The following is a 22,453-nucleotide window of genomic DNA, read 5'->3' as shown; positions in this document are numbered from 1 at the left end:
GAACTATTCAGAATTCAGTCTCAAAATCTTTTATCCTTTTCTCTCATTTACTTCAAAATGTATATAAAGTAAAATGCAGAACCCCCCCAAAACCATTTCAGCCTGAAACTAAGCTCAAGCTCTTTAGCTGGACTATGGGGTCCTCATGGGCAGAAGGGTTCGATAGAGGAAATGAATTATAGGGGGATGCTTTTCTTTGATTTACCAGAGTTCAGTAGAAACATCTGGGTTACTTGCCGTTAGATTTTCTGAAGGGAGGGTTCAGCCATTGCTACCATAGCTCTTAGTACCATAAGGTTTATCTGAATCTCTGAATATCTATGATCTTGCAAGATCCAAATTTCCCTTCAAGCTGATATTTGTCTTTCATTTGTTTCCTAATTAGCATTCAGGTTTCAGCCCAAGAGTGCACTGCCAGAGGCATAACACCTCCCTTGGTGGGGACCTTTGTTGGCATCACTCTAAAATGAATTCATAGGATTGTTCTCTGATTTTCAACTTTGCTTTGTGGTACAAGGTCTGTGAATGTTTAGTCGACAATACGTGTGTGCCTCTCTCATTTCCTGTTTTTTAAGGGCTGCACTTAATTTATTTGAAAGGGTGGAATATTTTAAATTACAATTCAGCAGTTTTACTAAGGAAGGCTGTAAAACACAATGAGCAAGGAGTTTTACTTCCTCCTTCCAATTGCTACTCCCTGTTTTGAAATCTTGATGTCCTCCAATCAATGGGAATGACTTTAACTTACACTGTAACATTTTTAACAGCAACCACGCCATGGCTGGAGCTGCAGAGGGGCATGGGATTCCTGCACACTGTAATTCCATTTTTCCAGACGCCTTATTAGTACACGGAATGCGTCTGCCTGTGCTTGATATTGTTCTATCTTGTTAAGTCCCCTCCCCCAGGCAGAGCGTTTGGATTGGTTAAGGAATACGGTCGCTTAGCCAATCAAGTGAAACCTTTCTCCTGCAACCCTAGCAACACCTGACAATGGTCATTGACAAACGTTAAGAGAAAACCCCTGACAAATCCAACCGGTCCTTGAAAGTGGTCCCTGTCAAGGGCAAGCAGGGCTACTCCTACGCACAGAGCACTTTGTGAGGCCAGAGGAGTTAGTGGTTTGTGTCAGACTTGCAAAAACAGAACCTGGATTTGGCTGCAAGTGCTTGAGTCTAGGGCCCTACTCCTATCTGCTGTCAATTTCAGCGAAACTGACTTTTGTTAGTTAAAGCCAGTGTTGGAGCTTGGGAAGGGGCGGGGGTGGATGGTTGTCTATGGTGGGGTGGCAGCGGGCAAGTGTGCTCATACTCTCCCATACCAACCAGACCCCCATACCCACCAGAATATTTTCGGTGGTTGGAGGAAGAGGTCACATACAACTTCGGCCCCAGGGTCACACTTCTGTCACTGACGCTAATTTGTTTTGCAGGTAACAGGAGCATTTTTCTGAGGGCGGCAAGATACCTGGCTATGTCCCCAGTGGCGCCTTTCCAAGACTTCTGGCTACACATCTTTCACCTCCCAGCCTCGTGCTGAACCCTGTTGGGGTGCAGTTGGCCTGCCTGCTCACCCAGGGGCATATTGGGACACTCCTCACAGGGTGTAGTTAGACCTAAAAGAGCTCTCACCCCTCTCTGGGAGGCTTCATGACTGAGGAATCTGAAGGCAGATCTGGCAGAACCTAGGGAGGGGAACGGAATGGAGAGTAAGAAGGGGGACCTGCCAAAAACATGCACAGACAGTTCGTAGGCAAATGCATGTTCCCACAAAAGACATAATCGCTGTGTGTGTATGATACCCTGCCGAAGTCCCCTTACATGATCATTCCAGTTAGTCTAGCCACCTTGAAGGCATATTTCAAACCCTGGTTGAGTAATCCATTGTGCCATGATTAGCTGTTAATGAAACTGAAAATATCTAAATCATCTAACAAGTAATCTGAATTAATTTTTTATGATTACCACTTCCAGACAAGCTGGTGTCAGGACAAAGAAAGACCTGGGCATAGAGACACAGACATTCACACATGCAGATAAAACGTGTACATACAAGCAAGTACACAGATAAACTTAGGCCAGAAGAGCAAAGGAGGAACAAGGGGGAAAAAGAAAAAGGGGAATGTTAAAGAGAGCCCATGAATTGAAGAGTGTGAAATCTTGTGTCAGACCTGTAAAAACAGAACCTGGATATGGATGCTAGGGCTTGAGTCTAGGGCCCTACTCTGATCTGCCACCATTTCAGTGAAACTGACTTTAGTTATTCAAAGCCAGTGTTGGAGCTGGGGCGGGGGATGGTCTGTGGTGGGACTCTTCAATTCATGGACTCTCCTTCGTGAAGTTCATTTGGTCCTCCCCAACCCCCAGTGTCCCTTTTCCTCCTAGCATCACCCTTCAAGGCCTGTCCTGAATTTAATTTTCCACTGGAGGTTGGCATATAGCTTAAGCAATCCCTTGGGAGCATAAACTGGTAATGACTTGAAATCTTAACCCCTAAAAGGATATTCATACTTTTTAAAAAGGGGCTCAGGAAGGTGCAAAAGAATTAAATCTCTAATGGCTGAATTGTAAATTGGGATTATCTTTATTCTGGAGACTTGGTCTTGTTCAAATATACTTTTTGAGTACAGATCTCCTCTGGGCATTCCTAAGGCCAGAATTACAGGCAAGAAAGAGTGGTCCTGGAGAGGAGGGTGGGTTGCAGTGGGGAGAAATCCATCAGGTGGGTGCTCAGCAGGAGGACAGATCCTGAAGAAGTGTGGGAGAGGCCAGGAGGCTGAACTTCCACACAGAGACAAACTAGGAGCTGGTTTTATAATCTTCCATATCTGTCCTTCAGGGAAGTTGCAAACTTTCTGGTGGCATGAGATGTAGTATATTACAATACAGATTACATAACAGGTTAAAAGCTGAGTCTTACATGGTCATATACATGCACACAGGTTCTAGGTTCAAAGTCTCAAAGAAACTATTCTGAGAGGTTATTCTGAGAGGATGTAAAATCGTAGACATTTGCCTATTAAGGAGACAAGTAAACTATTTTTTTCCTTTTTCAGATTTTTCAAGTTTTTCAGGTATGTCTGGTTAAGTTTTCTGTGGATATGAGCAACTATCAAGTATGAAGATTATAGAACAACAAAAAAAGCAACATTACATGTTTATTTCTTGCTGTGGAAGTCAAGAGATTTTTATTTCCTCGTGAAATAGAAAATAAAAAAATAAAATTAACAATGGATATACCATGGTTCTTTGTAACCCGAGTGTCATGAAGAGCTCTATAAAATATCTGAAGTGCTTGAGGGAAGTTACCTTCCCTAGAGGGAAAAGGTAAAGATTCTCACTACAGAGCTAATAGTTTCTGCTCAACAATTTGAATTTCACTTAAGGATAAACCTGAGAGCCCACATCTGGAAGAGCATATTTATCTTTAATGTAGCAGTTTGGAGGTGGAGGCATTCCTGGAAGAGAACAATGCCTGATGCATTATAGGCACAAAAATAAAGATTTGTTGCCTGCCTCCAAACCAACATTCAAAAATACTATCAAAGGAAGAAAACTCTAGAACCCCATTAGAGTGGATATCTCCCTGCTCTTAATCTCCAAGATCACTGTTTCCTATTTCCATGGAAACTAGAAGACTTGAAATTGCCAAAACTTGAGAGACACTTGAGATGAAAACCAGAAAAAAAAAAAATAACAAAAGACAAATGTTACAGGCAGCATGTATGACAGTGTGGTAAAGTTTCTGACATTTGTTTGGGAAGATTCTCTTATTTCTTTGCTTGGAAGAATGCAATGATGTCCAGAATGTGGCAGTAATTTCTTCACACCATGCTGCTGAATGTTCATTGAGTAGATTTTACTCTTTTCTAGAAAGGAAAGGAAAGACCCATGGGCCTTGGCAGCAATCAAGTGAATGTTAAGCTGTTGGAAATTGCTCTCCCGGCACACCTTGATGTTAACCACAATGAGGAGGTCAGTCTGGCGGAAGTGCCCTTGCTCACTCCCTTCCATTCAGTGAACAAATATTTATTGAGCACCTACTATTCTCCAGGTAACGTGTCCTACATACAACTAAATGAAAAATTACAACTCAGATATTAGTTCCTAGGAGAAGTACATGTAACTACTAGAGTGTGTAATAGGCAGAACTGACCTGTCAGGGCAGCTAGGCTTTCCTAAGGAAGTGTGATTAAGCTGAGCAGGAGGAAACCAGGCAGTGGTTGTGGGGCCTGGGGAAGGAGAACATTCCAGCGAGCAGGAACTCTTGGGCAAAGGCCTCTGGAGGAAGTGAGTGTTCAAGGAATGGAAAGTAGGCCTGAGTAGCCTGTGTTGGCAAAGCCCCAGAGAGCAAAGGGAATGAACCAAAAGGTAAGGCCATTTGGACAGGTGGGCAGGGACCAGGTCATTCCTAATGCACAGTCTTGAGTCTTGCAGGACAGGCTTGTTAAGGATTTGGTTTCTAACCCTCCCCTCTCAAGGGTGAACTCAAGCTGTCACAGGAGTGCATGGCATACAGTCCCTGTGTGTGACCTGGGAATGCAGATTTTGTTTCATCTGAAATCTGTCAAAACATGGCCATAGATTTCAGAAGTGAACCACCAAGTTCCAAAGGTTATAATTTCGTGAAATGCTTTAAACCTAAATCATGTTCAGTAAATATCATTTTACACATGATGATTCAGTAGGCATCTCGGACTCATCATCATGAATGTCAATTATCATCCTATATTAACCCCTCAGAAGCCAGAGTTTGGTCATCTAATAACCTCACCATTTTCTGGGACCTGGCTGGAATCTAAGAAGTCTGTAGGAGGCAAAATAAATGTGACAAAGATTATGCACATTTTAACCAGGTGGGAGATCCTCATTAAGAACTTTGTTGATTTTACTTTACACATAATTGTAGAAAGCAGGTTCTCCGGGTTCAGAGGCCACAGCATGGGGAGAGCAATAATTCAGAAAGGGAGAAGGGACATTATGGGTGGTTATATGACAATAATTAAGAGTAACAGGGGCTGGGCATGGAGGTACATGCATGTAGTCTTAGCTACTCCTGAGGCAGGAGAATCACTTGAGCCCAGGAGTTTGAGTCCAGCCTCGGCAATACAGTAAGATCTTGACTCTAAAAAAACAACAAAAAAGTGAAAGTAACAGGAAATAGCACAACTGTAAAGTCTGACACCAACAAACCAAAACAAAACCTAGAACAAACTAAATAAAAAATGGAGGGAAAAGAAGGGAAGAGAAAGAAGGGAAGGGAAAGAAGGGAAGGGGAGTGAAGTGGGGAGGGAAGGGAACGGCAAAAGAAATAAAGAGAAAAAGAGAAGAAAAATCAAGCCAGCAATCTGGTTTGTTGTTGTTGTTGTTGTTATGAACAAGCAACCTTGCGTACCTTAGTAGCTCTTAAGGGCATCATTGTGCTTATAATCAGTCCTTATAATATGCTTAAGAAGTCAAAGAAGTGTGTCATTTTTAGAAAGATTTCTAGCGTGCAAAGTTAAGCTTTTATTTTTATTCTATTTTGAGACAGAGTCTCACTCAGTCACCCAGAATGGAGTGCAGTGGTGTGATCTCAGCTCACTGCAACTTCTGCTTCCCAGGTTCAAGCGGTTCTTGTGCCTCAGCCTCCGGCGTAGCTGGGATTACAGGTGCTTGCCACCGAGCCCAGCTAATTTTTTGTATTTTTAGTAGAGACTGTTTTGCCATGTTGGCTAGGCTGGTCTCAAACTCCAGGCCTCAAGTAATCTGCCCGCCTCGGCCTTCCAGAGGGCTGGGATTACACGTGTGAGCCACCACACACGGCCCCGTCAAGCTTTAAAAAGATTTTTGGGCCAGGCACAGTGGCTCACGCCTGTAATCTCAACACTTTGGGAGGACAAGGCAGGCGGATCACCTGAGGTCGGGAGTTCAAGACCAGCCTGACCAACATGGAAGAAACCCCATCTCTATTAAAAACACAAAATTAGCCGGGAATGGTGGCGCATGCCTGTAATCCCAGATACCTGGGAGGCTGAGGCAGAGGAATTACTTGGACCCCAGAGGCGGAGGTTGTGGTGAGCCAAGATCGCTCCATTGTACTCCAGCCTGGGCAACAAGAACAAAACTATGTTTAAAAAAAAAAAAAAAAAAAAGATTTTTGGTCCTTAAAAAGTACAACTTCAGCTCTTTGGGAAACCTGTCCATTCTGGGTGTTTTTTGCAAAAGTTCTGCATAACCATGGTTTTACTGCAATGTGATTCTGTGGGGGTGTGAGTTAATATAGATTTCACATTGAAAAATGTCTGATACACCGGCTTTTACTGAAACCTCTTCATTTTCACAAGTCATCTAATTCTGGATTTGAACAAAGTCATTGGAAGTGACACTTCACATCTGAATTGTCATGATGCTATTCTTGATGGGGAGTGAATTCTTGAATATTTAAAAATACTGTAGGTGATAAAATGCTGTTAATAAATTTGTTTCAGAATTTGGCTTTCATGTTTTAAATTTTAATTTTCATGTAACTTAAATGCAAATAATCTTTATCTAGGCATAAGGTGCCCCCTAAAGTTACCTGGCTGTCTAGATTTTACATCTTTACTTCCTCCAAATAGGAATGAGAACGAACAAAATATTATTTGATCACTTTGAAAAATGATCATTCTATATGCTTACAAAGTGAATTTTGGAATGACATTACTTTCTGTAAATACATCCTTCATACATGTCAGAGCATCTTTTGTCTCCCTAAAGAATATGTCTTAAACCTGTTTTACTTGTACCATCTCACATTATCAGAGATATCTGCAAGACAGTGATCAGGTAGGGTGAGGCAATTTTGAGAAAATCATTAATTTTTAAATTATGATTCTTCTATACTAACACTTTTTTAGTGTTTATAAGAGGGAGTTTTTTCCTAGTTAACACAGGTAAATAAATACTGAAGTAAACGTCTTTACATTATCCTATTGAATAGCATTATTTTATCTTGTGACAATCTTAACAAAATAGTTCATGAATAGTTATTTAAAAGGGGAAATATTAAGGTTATAAGGAAATATGGTGTTTCCTATTTCTTTTGGTGATTACTGGATTCTAAGCCTGTTTTGAAGCCTGATAAACATTCCAGTTTTAAGATGTTTTCATTTAATAAGATCCTCACCATTGCACTTTGCATTGGAATAATTAACAGAATAATAATAGCCTAGTCACTTTTAATAATATTTAAATGGTATACAGACTATATGCTAAAATGTTTTTCTTTTCTGAAAATTAACATATGCAAATTATTTAATATTTAATGAAAGAAAATCTCTTTTACTTCTTGAGGGTAGAATTATTGCCCAAATCACATTTAAAACAAATTCATTTGTAAGCAATTTTGCCAGCCTGGTTTTTTGGTATATATTGAGATGCAATAATTTATTTTTCAAAATTCCAGCTTGTAATTTTAAAGGCTTCCATCTAGACACAATACACTGTTCTTGGAAGCAGGTTGGAAAAGATTGGTTGATTGATCAGTGGTTGAATATACTTTCTTTTAATTCAGCACATTTTAGAAGGGGACATCTTAAGGAATGAAATAGTGTGGGTTACTGAGTGACAATGTGGTGTGGAATATGATGTTTCCCAATTTTGCCTATTCTGAAGAATTATCCAGGGCATGGGTTAAAAAGATAGATTTCAAGCTCCACCCCAGCCCTGCTGAATCAGAATCTCCAGTGGAGAGGTAAAGGAAATGTATATTTTTAACAAGTGCTCGGGGTGATTCTTATGACCTGACAAGTTTGGGAAATACTGGATAATGGAAAAAAATTCTGGCTTTGGAGTGAGACAGAATTTGAATCCCTGCATAGCCAGATAGGAGCCAAATAACCTTTGGCAAATTTCTCTGAGTCTCAGTTTCTTCTTTTGTTTCTTGTGTAAGGGGCATTAAATGAGTTAGTTTGTAAAGGACCTAGTACAGTGTCTGTGCCCACTGTACAAGAATATTAATAGTAAGATATTAGTGGCTTGGCTGGGCACTGTGGCTCACACCTGTAATCCCAGCACTTTGGGAGGCCGAGGTGAGCAGATCACCTGAGGTCAGGAGATCGAGACCATCCTGGCTAACATGGTGAAACCCTGTCTCTACTAAAAATACAAAAAATTACCCGGGCATGGCGCAGGTGCCTGTAGTCCCAGCTATTCGGGAGGCTGAGGCAGGAGAATGGCGTGAACCCAGGAGGTGGAGCTTGCAGTGAGCTGAGATTACGCCGCTGCACTCTAGCCTGGGTGACACAGCGAGACCCTATCTCAAAAAAAAAGAAAACCATATATATATGTGGTTTATTATATATATATTATATATATAATATATACTTATTTATATAATAAATAATAAACCACATATATATATGGTTTATATATGGTAAATATATATATATATTTATTTATTTATTAGTGGCTTCTCAAGGATTCAACAAAGTTAAAATGAACCCTCTTCAAAGTTGGAGCAACTGTTTTAAATTTTTCAGTTCTGGTTTATCATTCCCTGCTTACCTCTTCCTTTGCACAAGAATCTATTCCATGGAAATGACTGACCAGGTTGACTCTTTTGGCACTTTCCCCTGTTACTGGACATTTTTCACGGATGAAGTATCATCTACTCTCCCTCATTCTTCACTCTTTTTAGCCATACAGAGTGAGATGCTCTCTCACTGCACAGGAAGGGAGAATGCCTGGTTCACAGGTTAACTATGCTGTTTTAGCCTTTTATTCTCCTCTAAACAAATTATATTCCAGGGAACATAATTGGCTTTGACCATAGTATTAAAAATATATCCCCAGTATGAAAAAGAGAATGGAAATGAATATAACTTTGTGTCCATCTTCAAATGACTTGAAATTCCTTAGATCTAATTTAATTTCCATGTCTTGGAATCTTCCTACTAATGGCAAATTATTATCTTAATTAGCTGAGATGACTAGCAATAATGATGAGGCAATGCCATTTTCTCCTTCTGCAGGTCTCCTAAGTGCTGGGGCCCTGTGAAGTTCTTGTCACCAAAGGGTAGTTTTCAAACTTTAGTGCAAAGACTACTCATGTGGGGAGCTGCTACATGTGTTAATGTTAGTTTCCCAGCTCCAGAGTTGTGTGCATTTTGCCCTGGGGCACTCTAGGGGTCTCTCTCTGAAAACCACTGCTCCAGGAATTTGGTAAACCACTACTGAATTTAATTCCAAAATTTCATTTTTAAGTTAAAGGAGGGTGGAGGAGCCATGATATATCTCTGGCTAGGACTCCACTGCCCTTCTCAAATAAATTCCTTTGCCATTCATCTGTCCATCAACCTATCTGTGCATCTGACTGCAATTGGTTGGGTGCTACATGTGGTGCTCAGGTGGGCATTGGGTGGGGTTTTCTCACTTCCTTGAGATCATCAGTTTAGCTACTGGGAGTACTATTTATGAAGTGGGCCAGGGAGCCTAGCTCCTGACCACACTGGTGGTGTGGTGTGATGTGATATGAGTCACTGCATATGGGAAGCAGTAGACTTTCTGTACTTTGATTTCCTACTATTGCCTAATGGTAAACACTGGAGGTGGCTCTATCCCTGATTTGGTCCCTGGGGTAGAAGCCTGCTGGAAAAGGGCAATCATAAGTAATTTAGTAATGATTTCTATGAACACCAGGAAAAACACTATAATTACTCAAAAAATGAGAGATGGCAGAAGCACTAGCCAAAGATGACATACCATCACTTACTTCTCCCGTGGCTCCTGGGTGTAGCTAACCTCTGGGGAGACAGAAACCTTGCAGGACAGTGCTGGGCATTCAGGGACTACAGAAATGGACAAGGCATACACCCAACTGTCAGATAATTTCTAACCAGAGAAGGGGGGGGGAGAGAGAGAGAGAGGACAATGGCTCAGGCAAGTGTAAACATAACTCTGATGCTAGGCAGAATGGTATAAATGTCACAAGAATGATCCAAAGTTCTCCTTAAAGGGGCTTGAGGAGAGAGATCACACATCCAGGTGGGTTTTCCCAGAGGAAGTGGCATTTGAGCAAATCCTTGTAGGAAGGGTAGGAATTTGACAAGTTGCAAGGGAAGGGAGAGACATTTCAGGCAGCAGGAACATCTTGAGCAAATGTGTGGGGTGGAGAAGTCCTGTTGGGACATAACAGAATTCCTGCTGGGGAACTGGGAAATGTTCTGTTGGGTTTTTTGTGGGAGGCAAGGCTGAAAAGTTGGGTTTGGTCAAGATCAGATCTGAGTTTGGATTTCTTCCAGTAGGCAGCAGAGAGCCATTTAAAGGGACTTGAGCAGGAGGGTGATACAATCCGAAATGTACTTTCGGAAGCACAGCAGCTGGGTGGAGGATGATTTGGAGGAGGAAAGGCTGTACAGACACACCAGGGAGGAGGCTCCTGCAGAGTGAAAAGGAGGAATAATTGACTGTGAGCAGCCAGAGGGGCTGGGATAGACAATACAAGTCAACTGTGGGAGTTGCAGGCAAGAGGCAAAGGCAGAGGAAAAGAGCTTGGGGCCCTGGGAACAGGTGGCAACAGTATCAAAAATAAAAGAAGAGAACCTGGCTTCTAGGGAAAGGTGGTTCTTTGGGTTTGAGGTGGCCATGGGCATCCTGGTGGTGATGGAAAAGTGAGATGGCCACTGGGAAGAAATATGTGAGCTGGAGAGGGAGATGATACTTTGGGAAACGGTTGTAGGGTGGGTGGTGGAAACTCTCCATGTGGTGGATCATCCAAAATGAAGAGGACTGTGAAAGGCTGCAGGACAGGGTATACATTAAACGGGTTGAAGGAAGATATACAAAAAAGAGGTAGGGAAAAGAGGAGTTGGAGACACTGGAGCGATGGCAGAACTCCAGGAAACTCAGAGAGAGGGCCAGTTCAAGAGGGAGTCGGTAATCAGTGTCAGAGAATGCAGGGAAGGCCAGCTGGGTCAGGCTGAGCTGGTGGCCCCTCATTTGTCTCTGAATTAGAGAGCTAAAGTATAATAGATCCCTCCGGCAAATGACGGTGCCTTAAATCCAGTCTCTTGCTCATTATAATAACGAAAGCTCTAAAAGTTAGGCACCTCCAAAGGTAGCTGTTTTCCCGTTCAATGTGAATTAATCTTTTCTACTAACAAGCCCTATGAACCTGAATGAGTCATTTATCCTGTCGGGGGGCACCAGTTTTGTCATCGCTGACTTTCCAGTTCAGTGATTCTATGTGATTATGTATGAAAATGCTTGCTACTACATATTATACAAGCCTAAGTCCTATCATGACTGTTTCTGGACAGAACAGAACCCAACTTGTGTTTTACTTTTAAACTTACTGTCTTCTATACCTATGTTTTATACAATTTAAAGATTATTTTTATTTTTAAAGAGATCTAGAAATGAAAGCCCTGAAAGAGACTTCCCCCTCTACTTGCCCATAAAGATCTTCCAGTTTTCCGCAAAGGCTTTTTCCTAGACATGGAGGAGGTGCCCAGAAAAATACTGGACGGATATACAAAAACATAGTGTCACAAAAATTTTCCTAACAAGTAAGGCAGCTGCGGAAAGTCGGCCAGCGTCCCGACCCCAGGGACCTGCAGCCTGGGACTTGTGAAGGCCAGCGGTGTAGTTCGAGATTTCCAGGGCTTCGGCCCCGAATGAGCTATTTTCTTTAAAACGCCGAAGCGCGCTATCCCTTTAAATCCAGGCTACCAGGCAGGCGGGTGGGGAGCAGCCAATAACCTTAAAAGATGCGAAAGTGTCAAAGGAGATACAGTTTATCTCCAACAATGGGAGCGGATCAGCACCACTGTTTACAGTAAAAACAGAAGGTGGGGCTGGGAGGAAGCGTGTCTCCGACGCGGTAATTAAGTCTGCGGCTTGGACGCAGATTTGACCGAGCTCTATGGAGCACGAACAATGTCCGCAGGGCTCCCAGTTCAGAGAGGGACTCGCTTCTTCGCCTTCGCCCGCGTCCAGGTACCGGCGAGCCGCGCTCTGCGCTCGCTCTCCCTGGTCCACCCCTAAGCTGCCCGGACCCTGGGAGACTAGCCCTGCGGGCGCCGCCAAGGCGGCTGAGAGCGCTGCGCGCGTCCTGAGCGCCTGCACTCCGCGCAGCCGGGCGCCGAGGTGGGAGCCGGGCCGCAGACCCAAGTGCGCCCGAAGCCGCCGTCCGCCGCCTGGCGGGCCGTCTGCCGCGGGCTGGGCGGTGTGCGCGCGCGCCCGTGGGGCTTGCGCGCGCCCCTGCGGCGTGTGTACTCACAAAGGTGTGTCTGCTAAACCCACAGCCCGGGCTGCATTCCACCCCAAGCGGGAGAAACCCCGGCCTGGAGCAGGGCTTCGTCCGCGCGGCCGCGAAGGCGACAAGGGCGGCGGGGGCGACAAGGGCGGCCGGAGCTCCCCGACTCCTAGCGGGCTTCCTGGACCGAGGGACCGAGGCAGCGAGGGCGGGACGGTGGCAGCCGGCTCCGGACGCGCGTCGCGCGACTGCTGGGCACGTTCCGAGCGCTCAGCGTGTTTTCGGGCACAGCCCTGCAGTCGGGACGGAACGGACGCGGGGCTCGGGGATGGGCGCACTGCAGCCACGCGGGCCAGCGGAGCGGGCGCGCTCCTTCCACACCGGGTCTGCAAAAGTCAAGTGGAAAGCTGCCGCCGAACGCAGCCACCCTCCCCCTTCCCCGCCGCAGCTTCGGCGAGTGGTGGGGAGAGCTCCCCTGGACCGGCTGGAGGGGAAGCTGGCAGCCGGTCGGGTTCGGCCGCGCCTCCTCCGCCTTCCTCTCCACCCGCGTCCCCCGGGCTCCATGCCGCATTTCTTTGTTTTGAAAGCGCCTCCTCCGCCCAGAGGCTTTTCCCCCGAAGGGCAGGCTGACGGGGGGTGGGGCATCGGCCCGTGGGCCCCGCCCTCTATTTAGATGAACCCTCCCCTTCACTCACCTCCCCCATCTCCCCTTTCCTCCCCGCGGCGACCCACGAGGCGCATCCTCACTTCTCGGACTTCAAAGAGAGGCTGAGAACTGGAGGGGGAAAGTGGAGTAGGCAGGGGGCGCAGAGACCCATCTACCTCAGCCCCGGCCCGGCGGCCCGCCCCCTCCCACGGGAACCCCGCCTGAGCCCCGCCCCCCCCCCCCCCCCAGCGTCACAGCAGCCTGACATTCTCACAACCCACCGGGCACCCAAACCGCCCGCCCCCGCCACCCCCGTGTCCGCCAAGCACTCTATTTATGTTTCAGCCCAGTGATTTGCATAGGCCCCGCCCCCGGCCCTAGGTTCCCCCTATCGGAGCCCCGCCCCAGCCTTACGTCACAGCGGAGGCCCCACCTCTCGTGCCCATACAAGGAGCGGCGGGCCCTAGATGGCAGCGTGGCGTCGCGACGGCGTGTGCGTGTCGCGCTTCCTAGTGCCGTTTATAGGGTCCCGGCACTTCCGCTGTCGGGTTAGAAGCGGCGCGGTCATGGCGGAGCGCGGACAGCAGCCTCCTCCCGCGAAACGGCTTTGCTGCCGGCCGGGCGGCGGCGGCGGCGGCGGCGGCGGGGGCAGCAGCGGCGGCGGTGGCGCGGGTGGCGGCTACAGCTCTGCCTGTCGGCCCGGCCCGCGGGCGGGTGGCGCGGCGGCGGCGGCGTGCGGGGGCGGTGCGGCGCTGGGGTTGCTGCCGCCGGGCAAGACCCAGAGCCCCGAGTCGCTGCTGGACATCGCGGCGCGCAGGGTGGCGGAGAAGTGGCCGTTCCAGCGCGTGGAGGAGCGCTTCGAGCGCATCCCGGAGCCGGTGCAGCGCCGCATAGTCTATTGGTCCTTCCCTCGTAGCGAGCGGGAGATCTGCATGTACTCTTCCTTCAACACCGGCGGCGGCGCCGCGGGCGGCCCTGGCGACGACAGCGGCGGCCCCGGCGGCGGGCGGGCGGCGGCGCGGGCGGCGCGGGCGGCGGCGGCGGCGGCGGCGGCTCCTCGTCCTCCCCGGCCGCCACCTCGGCCGCCGCCGCCGCTGCTGCCGCCGCCGCCGCTGCCGCGGGGGCCGGGGCCCCGTCGGTGGGGGCTGCCGGGGCGGCGGACGGCGGCGACGAGATGCGGCTGCCCTTCCGCCGGGGCATCGCGCTGCTGGAGAGCGGCTGCGTAGACAACGTCCTGCAAGTCGGTGAGTCACGGGGCAGCCGGGGGCCGTCTGTCAGTCCCTGGGTGGGGGGGGGTCGCCCGCTTTTCTCCTGCGGACAGCCCCCAGCTCCGCGCGCGCCCGCACCCCTGCGGGTGTCCTCACTGGCCCTGACGGTCCTCCTGAGCGGAGCGCCCATTTCCTCCCTCCCTTCCCTGCCCCCGGTCGCCCCGGACGGGCGAGCGCGAGTGGGAAATGAATCAGCAGGACGCGCCCCTCCGCGGGCTCCGCGCCCCCGGCCCGTGCTCCCCTCCCCGCTCTTCTCCGGGGAGCACATCCTGGAGGACTGCTCTTCGGTTTCGGGGGTGGATGTGGACAAAGGCGCGGGCGGACGGCCGGGCTCCCGCGAGGGTGTGTGTGGCGGGGCTGTGCGGGGCGGGGGAGGGGGCGCGGGCCGCAGACAATGCCGGCCGCGGCCCGGCCGCTCGGCGCTCCCCCCCTTTCACTGCCTGTCGCTCGCTCTTTTTTCTTTTTGGCCCCCGCCCCACGCGATTTGAGGGGATGGGAATACATTTAAAGCCGCTCGGCGACCGCTCCTCTCAGGGCTCCGACGGGAGAGCGGCTGCTGCGCTCCCGGGGTCGCTGTGGTGTCTGGCCCGGGCGAGCTCCACCGGCCGCCCCGGCTTTAAATGTCTTTTTCTTTTCGTCTCCTCAGTCTCCAAGCGGCGCAGGGGGGAGGTGGCGGCGGACCGGACTCGTCTCCGGAGGGACATCTCGGCCGGAGGACGCCCCCTAATTAAAGGGCGCGAGCCCGAGGAGGAGCCGCTCGCGCTTCCCTTTTTTGTGGAGCTGCCTCCAGACGCCACTGTGCGGGCCGCGGCGCAGCCCTTGTACCCCACCGCCCGAGTTTTGTTTCTGCTGGGTGGTCAGGTCGTGGTGCCCCGGGCAAGCCGCGGTCAGCAGTTGCGGATTTGCCGCTTGCAGCCAAAGGGGAGAGCGGGCTGCAGGAGCGCGAGACACTGGGCTAGGCTGCTGCTCCCGCGTCCCCGCGGCGCGGCAGCCCGGCACGACCCAGCACTTTGTTCTCATTTTCAGGTTTATTTGTGCCCCTTTCAGTTTTCTGTCACCCTCCGAAAAGGAGAAACCAAACAAAAGAGTCTCTTTATTTCTTTTCAGGGCTTGTAAAGTAGAAGATATTTGACAAAGGCGAGAGAAGGACTTGTGATTTAGAGCTGCACAGCCCTCCTTTCTCTGATAGATCTTGAGAGTTTTCTCAAATACCTTAGTTTAAAAGCGTCCCCTGGCCCCCTTCCCCCAAAATATTCTTTTTCCCCGTCCAGATCTTTTTCAGCCATAGCGATGGGAATGTTTGAGCCAGACTGAAAAGAACAATGAATGCTATAGTGAAACTTCCTATTTTTTTTTTTCCTGATTGCAAATGGCATATTTTCTGACCCCTTCTCTTGTTAGTGTACTTGAAATTGTAGCATACTGAACCCGGCACGGAATGAATGGGGTTAGATTTGGACGCATCTCTATCTCTTTGATTTTTAACTTAATCCTTTTTCTTTTTCTGTAGTCAGTTCCTTTTATCATTCTTTTCTTTGGGAGTGGGGTGGGGGTCTGGATAGGGGCCCCAAGAGAGAATTAAGATTTGTTTTAATCCCGTCTGGTTAATTTGAATTCTAATGCAATCTGTAAACGTGATTTTCTGCATGGTCATTTATTTCCAAAGGCAGCCCCCAGTGTTGCCTTTTCTATGTTGGGCACTCTCTCCTTCTGTCTAGAGAGGGTTTAGCTTTTGAGGCTATTCAGCTATCCTTTTTTCCCCTTAAAACAAATCTAATTAACATTTTTTGAAGTTATACCTTTTTTTTGTTTGTCTGTTTCCTGCCAGTTGGAGATGGATGGAAGCACATCTATGGCTTCTCAGTATTACAAACTAGAGTCTGCGAATTTTTATGGCTTGGCTGGCAATGTTGAGGGTTTTTTTTTTTTTCTCCTCCTCTCCCTGTGCTTGACTCTGCTTGCAAGCAATGAGGAATGACAGGAGAGCACATAGGGAGGGTTTCTTGGCTGATTGCATTTAAGCCAGGAATTCACTGTGAAAATAAAGCCAAGGGGCGATAAATAAAAGAGGCAATCTTCTCTAGGAGACAGACACACAGCGTGGGCTTTGCCTGCTTTCATCAGTGGAAGAGGCCTGGGTGAGTAGTTGTAAAAGAAAATAGTAACTTTTTGAATAGTCCCCAAAGGGGAAGGAGGCCACTGAATGGAACTGGCAGTGGTTGACGTGAAGTGGTGTGATGTTTCTCGTGTAGTTTGAAGAGTTGACCACCACTTCAGAAACACATACGTGCTAAACAAGTGCTATACAAATTGTGGAAAATATTCTTTTTTCCCATCTGAGTTCTGCCATTTGCCTTAACTTCCAAGTTGTATTACTTGTTGTGCCAGTCAGCTTTAGAGATGGAAGGCTGTTATATGCCTGGCAGCTGGCACTGTGAGATAGAACACTTATGATCAGGGTTCCCCCAGCCCCCTTTATGGGGAACAGAGAGAGGGTGGCTAGATTAACCATTTAATTTAGCTTCAAGTGGTGGTTTGACTTGATACGCTAACTTGTAAGGCTTATTTTATAATTTTGATTTGAGGTGGAACTCTTTTGTTTGTTTTAGTTTCCTGAAATGGAAAAGAACAGAATACTTCGTTGATAGCACCATAAAGCAGTTTTCTGGTATTGCAGAATTACAAGTTTATACAGAAATTATTCATTGACTTTTGTAGAGATGACTAAATTACAACAGGGAAAATCTAGTTGTTGGACTTTATTTTACATTTATGCGGTTGATAGTTTCAGGATTGAGGGGCTTGTCAGAAATTAAATCTATGGGTAATTACTGTTTTTCAACTTCTAGATTTTAAGAAGAAATTTAAGGGAAAAATTTAAACCTTTGTTACAGTAGTGGTAAGCAATATTTAATTGGCACAGAGCTTGCCCATCAATTGATTACAGGAAAGTGTTAGAGAAAGAGTAGTTGGCTTATTTTTGTTAAGTAATTTATATTGCCGGGCACGGTGGCTCACACCTGTAATCCCTGAACTTTGGGAGGTTGAGGTGGGTTGATCGCTTGAGCTCAGAAGTTCTAGACCAGACTGGGCAACATGGTGAAACCCTGCCCCTACCAAAAATAGAAAAACTTAGCCAGGTGTGGTGGCAGGCATCTGTGGTCCCAGCTACTTGGGAGGCTGAGATGGAAGGATCACTTGAGCCCAGGAGGCGGAGGTTTCGGTGAGCCAAGATCGTACCACTGCACTCCAGCCTGGGTGACGGAGTAAGACTCTATCTCAAAAAAGAGAAAAAATTGATATTGATATTGGAAGAGAGCTGTCTCTGCAGGTGCTGGTATGTATGTATTATTGACATCATTTAAGTAATGATTTAGAAGTTACATAAAAAAATTTTCCAAGTTATTGTCTAGCAAAGAGCTTCCCTGGTATGATCTGAAACTCAAAGTTATAGAGGAAAAGATAGATAAATTTAATTGGATAAAAATAAAAAAGGGCTGGGCGCAGTGAGTCGTGCCTGTCATCCCAGCACTTTGGGAGGCTGAGGTGGGCAGATCACTTGAGGTCAGGAGTTCGAGAGCAGCCTGGCCAACGTGGTGAAACCCCGCCTCTACCAAAAATTACAAAAATTAGGCATCGTGGCACATGCCTGTAATCTCAGCTACTTGGGAGGCTGAGGCGGGAGAATGGCTTGAATCTGGGAAGCGGAGGTTGCACTGAACTGAGATCGCACCATTGCACACTCCAGCCTGGGCAACAGACTGAGACTGTCTCAAGAGGAAAAAAAAAAAAATTGAAAAGTTTCCGTAGGGCTGAAAACACTACAAATCAAATTTAGCAGTTAATTCGGCCAAATATTTACAGCACATTGGACCAAAGGTTGGTAGAAAACTTATAAAAATTGTCAAGAAGGGAGATGGATAACCCAGTAGGAAAATGGGCAACACATTTCAGAGAGGAAGACGTAGATGGCCAATAAACATACTCGTCTTCATTCTTACATAAAGAGATGCAAATAGGCTCGGCGTGGTGGCTCATGCCTGTAATCCCAGCAGTTGGGAGGCCGAGGTGGGTGGATCACTTGAGGTCAGGAGTTAGAGACCAGCCCAGCCAACATGGGGAAACCTTATCTCTACTAAAAATACAAAAATTAGAGTGGTTGCGGGTGCCTGTAATCCCAACTACTCGGGAGGCTGGGGCAGGAGAGTCGTTAGAACCTGGGAAGCAGACGTTGCAGTGAGCCGAGATTGCGCCACTGCGCTCCAGCCTGGGTGACAGTCTTTTTATAAGACTCCGTCTTAAAAAAAAAAAAAAAAAAGATGCAAATAAAAATGAGATGCCATTTTCCTCTACCACATTGCTGAAGACTAAAAAGACAATACCCAGAATTGGTTGAAGAGACAGGGAAAAAGGATTCTGCCTACACTGCTGTTTGACACTATCTTTTTCTGTCTTTTTAAGGAATTTATCTTATAGATAATATTGATATTATTGTGTAATGATGTTCTGTATAGTGATGCTCGTTGCTGTGTGGTTTGCAAGAGTAAACAGCTGGATGGAGTTAACCTAAATTTCTACAGAAGGGAAATGCCCAAGAAATACTCAATGGAATACTATGCAACTATGAAAACATGAATTAGATTTACACATACTGACAAGGAAAGATAACCAGAATATTTAAAAACAAGTTAAAAACTTCCTATAGTATGCTGCAATTTGTGTTTAAAACAAAAAAGATTTGCATATAGATGCATAAAAATGTCTGTAAGGCTACACAAGCAATCGTGGAAGTATGGGTATTTTTCGAGAAGGGCAGTTAAGTGAATGGTCAAGGATTTGGGGTGGGGGAACTTTAACTTTTTACTTTATACCTATTTTATGGTTGGATTTTTCTTTAAAACTAGAAGCATATATTTTTGTAATAAAGAAACTTACAAAAATTATCCTTGAGTTTTTAATTTATATTTGTTTTGGTGTGTTTGCATATGTGTGTGTTTGGGTGCTTGAGTAAGTGTGAGTGTGAAGGTCCTTTCTGAAGGAAGGAGGTATGTTCTAAAAGGAATGGCCTTCTAAATGGCCTTTTTTTCTATTTACTTTTGGGAGAAAAGAATATTGCCCAGCATTCCACTTAACATTCTGGTAAACACATTCTTACACTCTTTTCAGATTCATAACTTAAAAGTTTTGTGTTTTTCTATGGGGGTGGCAAGGCAGTAAAAGGAGAACATTATTCGAATTGAGATGAGTACAAATTTCAATCAGATAATTTATTGGTTTTTGAGTATTTTGATTTTTCTTTACAAACCAGAGATCACTAAATAAAGATGATTCTGAAAATTGGGTGCTTGTTTATTGATGATAGTACATTTCATTGAATGCATTGTCAAGGTTAATATAAAATAATTTTATGTCAGATCCTACCCTTTTTCTGCCTTTTGATTAATAAAGAAATACACAATACATTTTGAAACCAGTTGCATAGGTATTTTTTATTCTTTTGTGTGAGTTGAGATTTTGATTTATATGTGATTTTTGAAAGTATTTCAGTACTTGATAGGTCGTTAGCATTGTTCTGAAGGAAGTTAAATTTTCAGTTTTAGGAATACCTGGAATTTGTTATACTTAGTTCTCTGAAGGATAATATTGCTCCGTTGAGAAAATCTAAAATGTTCAGGAGACAGTGACAATAATGGAAGGTGAAAATGGCGGATTTGGGTTAAGCAAACATTTTCACTCTTTCTAAAGCCTTTAATTTCTTGCAATTCAGATGTGTTACAAGTACACCCTTGGACTGAAAAGGCTATCCTCAATTTTTTCCACTTTGCACTGAGTTTCATCTGTTTTGCGGATATGAGACTGATGCCTTCCTTTTTAGAAACATCAGGATGCCCTTGGAACATGTTCTTTAGTAGAAAAATTATTGCAATTAACTGAACCATTTAAGTCATTATTGTCTTAAGTACGTCCTCACTGATTTTTAAGATTTTTATCCTGGGGCTCTTCCCTCCCCCCCTGCCCCCACAATGGATAGTCAGTTGCTGTCTCAATTCTAACCCTATGAATATTTCATGTGGAAAGGTATGGACCAGCATCTATTTCTGCTTACGCTCATATTCACTGTTTAGTTAAGAATGCGTGATTTCAGCTAGCAATATGTTCAGTGATAGGCCATGTAGGAATGACATGTTTTATAAGAGTTGTCGCTTTGAAAGATCACATGAGACCAGCCTGGGCAACATTGTGAAACCCTATCTCTACTAAAATGCAGAAATTAGCTGGGTGTAGTGGCATGCCCCTGTAATCCCAGCTTCTGAGGAGGCTGAGGCGGGAGAATTGCTTGAACCTGGGAGGCAGAGGCTGCAGGCTGCAGTGAGCCGAGATTGTACCACTGTACTCCAGCCTGGGTGACAGAGCAAGAACCTGTCTCAAAAAAAAAAAAAAAAAAAACGATTGGATCTGTACTATTTCCACATGCTTTATATTTTTTTGTGTTAGACTGTAAATTTTCTTCAATGAGGCAAAATAAATTTGGTACCTTTAAGAAGCATACTGACATATGATAAAGTCATTTAGTGTTAGAAACTTGTATAGGGGCCATCATTAAACTGTTGACTTAAACTGTTATATTTAAGAGCACAAATATCCTAAAAATGAAAGATTATAGGTAAGTATAAATATCTTAGAAACAAAGTGGGTTATAGGCAGGTCTATTTTAAAAAGGTAGTAAACAGTATGAAACCCACAACACCATTTTTAGCTACATTTCAAATTACCATGGTATAATTTTTAAAATAGTGCTTTGTGACAATAGAAAGGCTAGTTTAGTTTTTGTGATTTATTAATTTTTTAACATGTAAATATTTGGGGATTACTTTAAATTCAAAACCACGAGCTGTTCTCTCCTTTAAAGGCATCTTCTTTGGAAAAATCAGTATCAAATGATAATTAGGAGAAAAGTGTTACTGAGTCTTGTCTTGTGAAGAGACGTTTTGTTTGTCAGTCCTATCAGGACTGTTTGTCAGGATCCTATCAGATCCTACCCAGATCTCAAAAGTAAAGTGTGTCTGTTAGAGAAAAACCTGGTTGTCTTCAGTTTTTGCTTTCAGTGCCCTGTGTTCCTCTAAGAATATGCTTTGTACTTGGTTTTCGGTTCTTTAAAAATAGGATGCTTCCTTATTTTTTTCCATCTAGAAAAGATAGCTAAAGCAAGCTTCAGAGACAATGCGGTGCAAAATTGCTTGTCGTTTTGAACTTTCAGTTGATAGTAAACTGTTGCTTGAGTACGCTAAATGTTTTATGTTTGTGGAATTCGCTTAACTAATTTTTGTCAGCTAATATATGTGTGTATATATGTCTACAAATTGATATATGTGATGATGTCCACAGGTGAACAGAGAAGGAGACAAATTAACCCAGGTATAATTTGAATGTTGTAACCACATGCATATTCCAGTGACCCCTCTGTACAGATCCACAGTTCCATTTCTTCTTAAAACAAAATATGCTGAAAGATGAAAGGTATTTTTGTAAATAAAATACTCTTGCATTATAGTTGTTATCTACTAGTAGAGCTATGGAGATTTTAGAGATAAAAAATAACTTCAATTTCAGTTTTTCCATTTTCCTGATAAGAAAACTGAGGCCCAAACATGTTAAGTAAATTTTTTAGAGTGGCATAGGAAATGGCAAAGCTGTGTTGCATATTTTTCTAGTGCTTGGACCATGTCTTAGTTTGGTAGTCTCTGAAATCAAAACAAGCATATTCTTGAATGTAAATTGGACTCTTTGGAGAGGTTATTTGGCTAACATTTATTGAATGTTATAAATGTATTCCTAGATAGCATTTTAGTTTCAGGCTAAATTCTGATGACTGCAGTACAGTACTGGTTCTAGCATGCTGAATTCATGCTAGTGTAAAACACATTTGTGGATATTTGGAAATCATAGTAATGTTATGAGATTAAAGTTCAGAAAAAGTTAGGATTGTTAAGTATAAAACTGTATTACAGCTGTGTGATTATACAGCAAGTCCTTGAATAACATGGTATCACTGTATCATTGAGGAGAAAATAAGTCAGTTCTGGCCAGGACCATTATCTTGGGTGGAATTTGCACGGTCGGCTTATGTCTGTGAGGGTTTTCTTTGGGTACTCTGGTTTCCTCCTACATCCCAAAGATGTGCACAGAAGGCAAATTGTCCCGTTTAAATGGCCCCAGTCTGAATGGGTGTGGGTGTGTGTGTGTGCCCTGCAATGGGGGTGGCATCCTGTCCAGGGTGGGTTCCTGCCTTTCTCCCTGAGCTGCTGGGACAGGCTCTGTCCAC

General features: G+C 45.2%; 1 protein-coding gene and 1 pseudogene across 2 annotated transcripts in view; both read left to right on the top strand.

Moving 5' to 3' along the window:
- The first annotated feature begins 13,428 nt into the window (after positions 1–13,428).
- Positions 13,429–22,453, top strand: part of ZSWIM6 (zinc finger SWIM-type containing 6) — a 215,275-nt gene continuing 206,250 nt past the window's right edge. The window contains 2 exon segments of the mRNA XM_050793723.1: positions 13,429–13,881; positions 13,884–14,106. Of these exon segments, the coding sequence (XP_050649680.1) occupies positions 13,429–13,881; positions 13,884–14,106 (676 nt within the window).
- The window catches only part of LOC126956660 (ATP-dependent RNA helicase DDX25-like), a 29,877-nt pseudogene continuing 21,462 nt past the window's right edge, over positions 14,039–22,453 (top strand). Inside the window, exons 1-2 of the transcript XR_007726441.1 lie at positions 14,039–14,106; positions 15,238–22,453. The exon at positions 15,238–22,453 is cut by the window's right edge and continues 21,462 nt beyond it. The product of XR_007726441.1 is annotated as an ATP-dependent RNA helicase DDX25-like (transcript). The remainder of the gene's footprint in view (positions 14,107–15,237) is intronic.

The sequence above is a fragment of the Macaca thibetana genome, chromosome 6 (genome assembly GCF_024542745.1).
Source record: "Macaca thibetana thibetana isolate TM-01 chromosome 6, ASM2454274v1, whole genome shotgun sequence".
In the NCBI taxonomy this organism is placed as follows: domain Eukaryota; kingdom Metazoa; phylum Chordata; class Mammalia; order Primates; family Cercopithecidae; genus Macaca; species Macaca thibetana.
The sequence above is the reverse complement of the archived record's forward strand: the minus strand, read 5'-3'. Positions and strand labels throughout refer to the sequence as shown.